Source organism: Papio anubis, chromosome 12, assembly GCF_008728515.1.
Source record: "Papio anubis isolate 15944 chromosome 12, Panubis1.0, whole genome shotgun sequence".
Lineage (NCBI taxonomy): Eukaryota > Metazoa > Chordata > Mammalia > Primates > Cercopithecidae > Papio > Papio anubis.
Genome location: NC_044987.1, coordinates 15215309 through 15220534, shown reverse-complemented (window position 1 = coordinate 15220534; position 5226 = coordinate 15215309). Strand labels below are relative to the sequence as shown.

Below are 5226 nucleotides of genomic sequence, written 5' to 3'. Positions count from 1 at the left end.
CCCGGGCTCCCCAACCACCAGAGGGATGTGGGTGGTTGACGCAGCCAGATCTACCTAAGTGGAGAGGGGGCTAGCTTTAGCTACACCATTACCCCTTGGCATCACCCTTATGAGTTACATGGCTAAGTAGAAATTCAGCACGGTAGAGGGTGCATGCACGTGGGAGCTTGGGCAGATGAGATGGGCTTAGGTTATAAGGGAACAGCTTAAGATAGGGTGGGCAATGGGGAGCCACTGCAGGTTCTTGAGCAATGGAAAAACAATGTGACATTGGAATTTAGGTTTACCGTGGTTTCTTGATTTCATCTTGGCCTGAGAGCACCCCCTGGTGCCGCTAGTTTGAATTGTTTTCTTATCTTACAGAGCAGGTGGGAGGATGGGGGACTGAAAAGCGGGATTGATGAATCGCAGAAGCCAGACTCTTGGGTCCTATTTCACTTCATCCTGGGAAATGACAGCCTTGCAACAAAGCTAGGGATGATATGCGGGCAGACAGGATTTGAGGTCAAAAGGGGCATTGTAGTTCCCTTCTCTGTCTCATAACTCGGTGCATATGTGTATTGTGATTTGGGATACAGCACACTAGTCAGGAACTAAGCTGGGGGCTGGAGACAGGATAATAACTAAAAACAAAAGTCATGTACTTGAGAAACGTACAGTCCCGTGAGGGCGACAGACAAATAAATAATTATAACACAAAGAGCTGCGTACCAGGGTGCAAATATGCACATAAAACAGTTACTTAACCCAGCCTGAGGTGAGGAAAGACGGCTTCTTGGAAGAGTTGATGCCTAGCTTCATTTTAGGTGATGAATAGGAGGTAACTAGGTAAATGGGGGTGGGCTGTGTTGTCTGAAGTGTGACAGAGCTCCCTATGTGCAGGGGGCTGCTAGGAGTTGGTTAATATTCTTCAAGGGAAGGCTGAGGTTAGTGAAGGATGAGGCCAGATTCCAAAGGATTTGTAAGCCATGGTCAATTACTCAGAGCAACAGGCTGTGTATAAATGGTGGTGTTAAGCAAGGGAGCAACCACAAGTGACTTTAAATCCATTAGAGCTCAGGCCCCAGAGGGACAGAACAAAAGGCCCCTCTTACTAAGTTTCCGTTTCCCTTCTCAGATCCCTCCTTTCCCTTGGGTGATGAGGTTGAAAACAGCCAATCCCTTCTGGGGAGCCTGCCTCTGGCACACTGAGTGTGGCCTTATTTTACCTCCAACAAACCAGTTCATTTTATCATAATAGTCCCACAGTAGAATCAGAGGGAAGTGTGGGGAAGGGGGCTCTTCCCTCATATCATCCACATGTGACTGAGATCCCCTTGGCAACCTCTTGGAGGTGGGATACAGCACTTCACCGAGTCCACTAAAAACAATCCTTGCACCAACTCCACACAGTGGAGTACTATGCATCTGTTAAAAGAATGAGGACAGGCCGGGCACGGTGGCTCACACCCAACACTTTGGGAGGCCGAGGCAGGCCCATCACTGGAGGTCAGGAGTTCGAGACTAGCCTGGCCAACATGGTGAAATCCCCTCTCTGCTAAAAATACAGAAATTAGGCAGGCATGGTGGTGCGTGCCTGTGGTCCCAGCTACTCGGGAGGCTGAGGCACAAGAATTGTTTGAACCTGGGAGGCAGAGGTTGCAGTGAGCCAAGATTGTGCCACTGCACGCTAGCCTGGGCAACAGAGCAAGACTCCGTCTCAAAAAAACAAAAACAGAAACAAAAACAAAACAAAAAACAATGAGGACAATCTCTATACACTGGTGTGGACTATAAGGGAATAAAACCCATTCAATTTGAATAAAATAGGAATCCATGACTCCAAACTGATAATAAAAAGATATCCATAAACAGGCCGGGCGCGGTGGCTCACGCCTGTAATCCCAGCACTTTGGGAGGCCGAGGTGGGTGGATCACGAGGTCAGGAGATCGAGACCATCCTGGCTAACACGGTGAAACCCCATCACTACTAAAAATACAAAAAATTAGCGGGGCGTGGTGGCGGGCGCCTGTAGTCCCAGCTACTCGGGAGGCTGAGGCAGGAGAATGGCGTGAACCTGGGAGGCGGAACTTGCAGTGAGCTGAGATCGTGCCACTGAACTCCAGTCTGGGCTACAGAGCCAGACTCTGTCCCAAAAAAAAAAAAAAAAAAAAAAAAAGATATCCATAAACAAATGAGAAGGGAAGGCTATTCTTCATAATCTTTACTGAACATGATTTTAAATTAAAAAGATAGGTATATGGCTGGGCAAGATGGCTCATACCTGTAATCCCAGCACTGTGGGAGGCCAAGGCAGGTGGATGGCTTGAGCCCAGGAGTTTGAGACCAGCCTGGGCAACATGACGAAAACCCATCTCTACCAAAACTCAAACAAAAAAATTCCAATAATTAGCTGGGTGTGGTGGCACCTGTAATCCCAGCTATTCAGGAGGCCAAAGTGGGTGGATCGCTGGAGCCTGGGAAGTCAAGGCTGCAGTAAGACAAGATGGTGCTACTGTACTCTAGCCTGGATGACAGAGCAAGACCTGTCTCAAATAAATAAATAAATAAATAAATAATAAAAAATATAAAAATAGCTACCTAAAGAGGGATAGAAGGAACACCCTCCACCCTCATAATATTTGTGGAGATAGGGCAGGGTATAAATGCAGGCTGTCATATCATACATCTAAATATTTGAAATATTTGAAAGTTAACTAGCTGTTTGGTATGCTCTATCCTCCTACCTTGACAAATATATCTTCTAATGACAAAATTTAAAAATATGTAAAGCTGGCCGGGTGCGATGGTTCACGCCTGTAATCCCAGCACTTTGGGAGGCTGAGGCAGGCAGATCACTTGACGTCAGGAGTTCAAGACCAGCCTGACCAACATGGTGAAATCCTGTCTCTACTAAAAGTACAAAAATTAGCCAGGCCTGGTGGCACCTGCCTGTAATCCCAGCTACTTCGGAGGCTGAGGCAGGAGAATCACTTGAACCCGGGAGGCAGGGGTTGCAGTGAGCTGAGATTATGCCATTGCACTCCAGCCTGGGTGACAGAGAGATACTTTGTCTCCAAAAAAAAAAAAGTAAAGCTATGGTTTTTGTATGATCCAAAGTCAACAAAATATCCAAGATAAGTTAACTTAGCTATTATTGCATGTATTATTACATATATTATTGCCTGGGTACCCTTATGATGGACTAGCAATATTTAGATGAATAATAAAGTGATACACAATTCATAATTATCTATTTATTCCATAAATTAATTTTCCTTGCCTTCACTTCAGGAAATTCCTTAATTATGTTGTTATAATAAAACATTTCTCATAATTCATGTTCTATTGCCAGTAATGCCAAATTAATTGGCCTTTCTTGAGTCATAGTTGTTCTGAGGTCTTCAAAAAAATAATATATATATATTTCTTGAGATAGTCTCGCTCTGTTGCCCAGGCTGGACTGCAGTGTGTGCGACCTCAGCTCACTGCACCCTCTGCCTTCCAGGTTCAAGTGATTCTCCTGCTTCAGCCTCCCAAGTAGCTGGGATTACAGGCACATGCCACCATGCCCTACTAATTTTTTGTGTTTTTGGTAGAGACAAGGTTTCACCATGTTGGCCAGGCAGGTCTCCAACTCCTGACCTCAAGTGATACACCTGCTTTGGCCTCCCAAACTGCTGGGATTACAGGCATGTGCCACTGCGCCCCGGGCAATTTGTTTTTGTTTTTGTTTTTGAGACAGGGTCTCACTCTGTCACCAGACTGGAATGCAGTGGTGCCATCTCAGCTCACTGCAACATCTGCACTGCAGTGCAACCTCTGCAACATGGGCTCAAGTGAGTCTCCCACCTCAGCCTCCCAAGTAGCTGCGATCACTGTGCCACTGTATTCAGCTAATTTTTGTTTTTGTTTTTTTGGTAGTGATGGGGTTTTGCCATGTTGCCCAGGCTGGTCTTGAACTCCTGGGCTCAAGTGATTTGCCCGCCTCTGCCTCCCAAAATGCTGGGATTACAAGTGTGAGCCACCGTGCCCGGCCTTAAATAATTAATTAATTATTATTATTATTTTTTGAGATGGAGTCTCATTCTGTCACCCAGGCTAGAGGGCAATGGCACGATCTTGGCTTACTGCAATCTCTGCCTCCTGGTTTCAAGCGATTCTCCTACTTCGGCCTCCTGAGTAGCTGGGATTACAGGTACCCACCATCATGCCCAGCTACTTTCTGTATTTTTTTTTTTTTTCATTTTGATTAAACCAGTATTTATTAACAGCATGCCTGATTCTGCGGAAAGCAGACTTGAACCCTGGTCATTCCTACTCTCAGGGGCAGCATGTTAAGGATAGCAGCCTGCAAGTCTATCTCTTAAACTCCACTTGTGTGTACACCTTGGTGACGTCACTGTACTTGCCTTCAGGGGGCTGGTAGTTAGGGATCGGTGGTGTGTAACATGGCCCTTCCCTCTCAAAGGGGAACAGGTTGGGATCCCGCTTGATGGCCTCAGCATGGAGCTTCGGGGACTCGAGTCGCAGTTCCTCCAGAGCTTCCTGCTGGGCTTCTAGCATGGCCCTGATGGTGTCCCTCTCCATCTTATGCTCTTGCTGCTTGTACAAGGACCACTTCTTCAGAAGCAGAGCTCTCCTCTCAGTCTCCTCAAAGGTGAGCTCCACCTGAGGCCGCTGTCTTGCTTTATCCAAGAACTTTAGAGGGGTAATAAAATCTTCAATAGGAATTAGCTCTTGACTAGCTTTTTCCAGTTTTCGGATCCTTCTTTTCAAGCGCTCCTTTGCTGCTTGGTCTTTTTTAGGATCTACCTTCTTCTTCTTTCGAAGAGGTTCTGATCTCATGGGAATGAGTTCCCAGAAAGACAACAATGATGCTCGCTGGTGAGTATTTCTAATCTGCGTCTGCCAAGTTCCCAGAAGCCCGCTCGTCGGGCGCAGGGTTACTTTCTGTATTTTTGTAGAAAGGGGGTTTCACCATGTTGGCCAGGCTGGTCTTGAAATCCTGACCTTAGGTGATCCACCTGCCTCGGCCTCCCAAAGTTCTGGGATTACAGGCGCGAGCCACTGCGCCCGGCCAAAAAATTAATTTTAATATGGAGAAACTGCTCTGCTGAGGCCTTAGCAAATAAAATTATTACTAATATGTTAAGCAAGACTTAGATTCAGAAAGGAATCATAAATTTTGTATGTCATGTTCAAATATTTTAAGGAGGCTACATATAATAAATATTTGATCCCAG

The 5226-nt window shown here is 46.0% G+C and overlaps 1 protein-coding gene across 1 annotated transcript; it reads right to left on the bottom strand.

Moving 5' to 3' along the window:
- Positions 1-4226: 4226 nt before the first annotated feature.
- Positions 4227-4938, bottom strand: LOC103877955 (39S ribosomal protein L40, mitochondrial). Its single transcript, XM_017949009.3, has one exon. The coding sequence runs from the start codon at positions 4826-4828 to the stop codon at positions 4340-4342; it is 489 nt and encodes a 162-aa protein (XP_017804498.1). The 5' UTR covers positions 4829-4938; the 3' UTR covers positions 4227-4339.
- Between the last annotated feature and the right edge of the window lie 288 nt (positions 4939-5226).

Coding starts and splice junctions, on each gene's coding strand:
- LOC103877955 (XM_017949009.3), bottom strand. CDS start 4,828: ATGAGATCAGAACCTCTTCGAAAGAAGAAGAAGGTAGATCCTAAAAAA.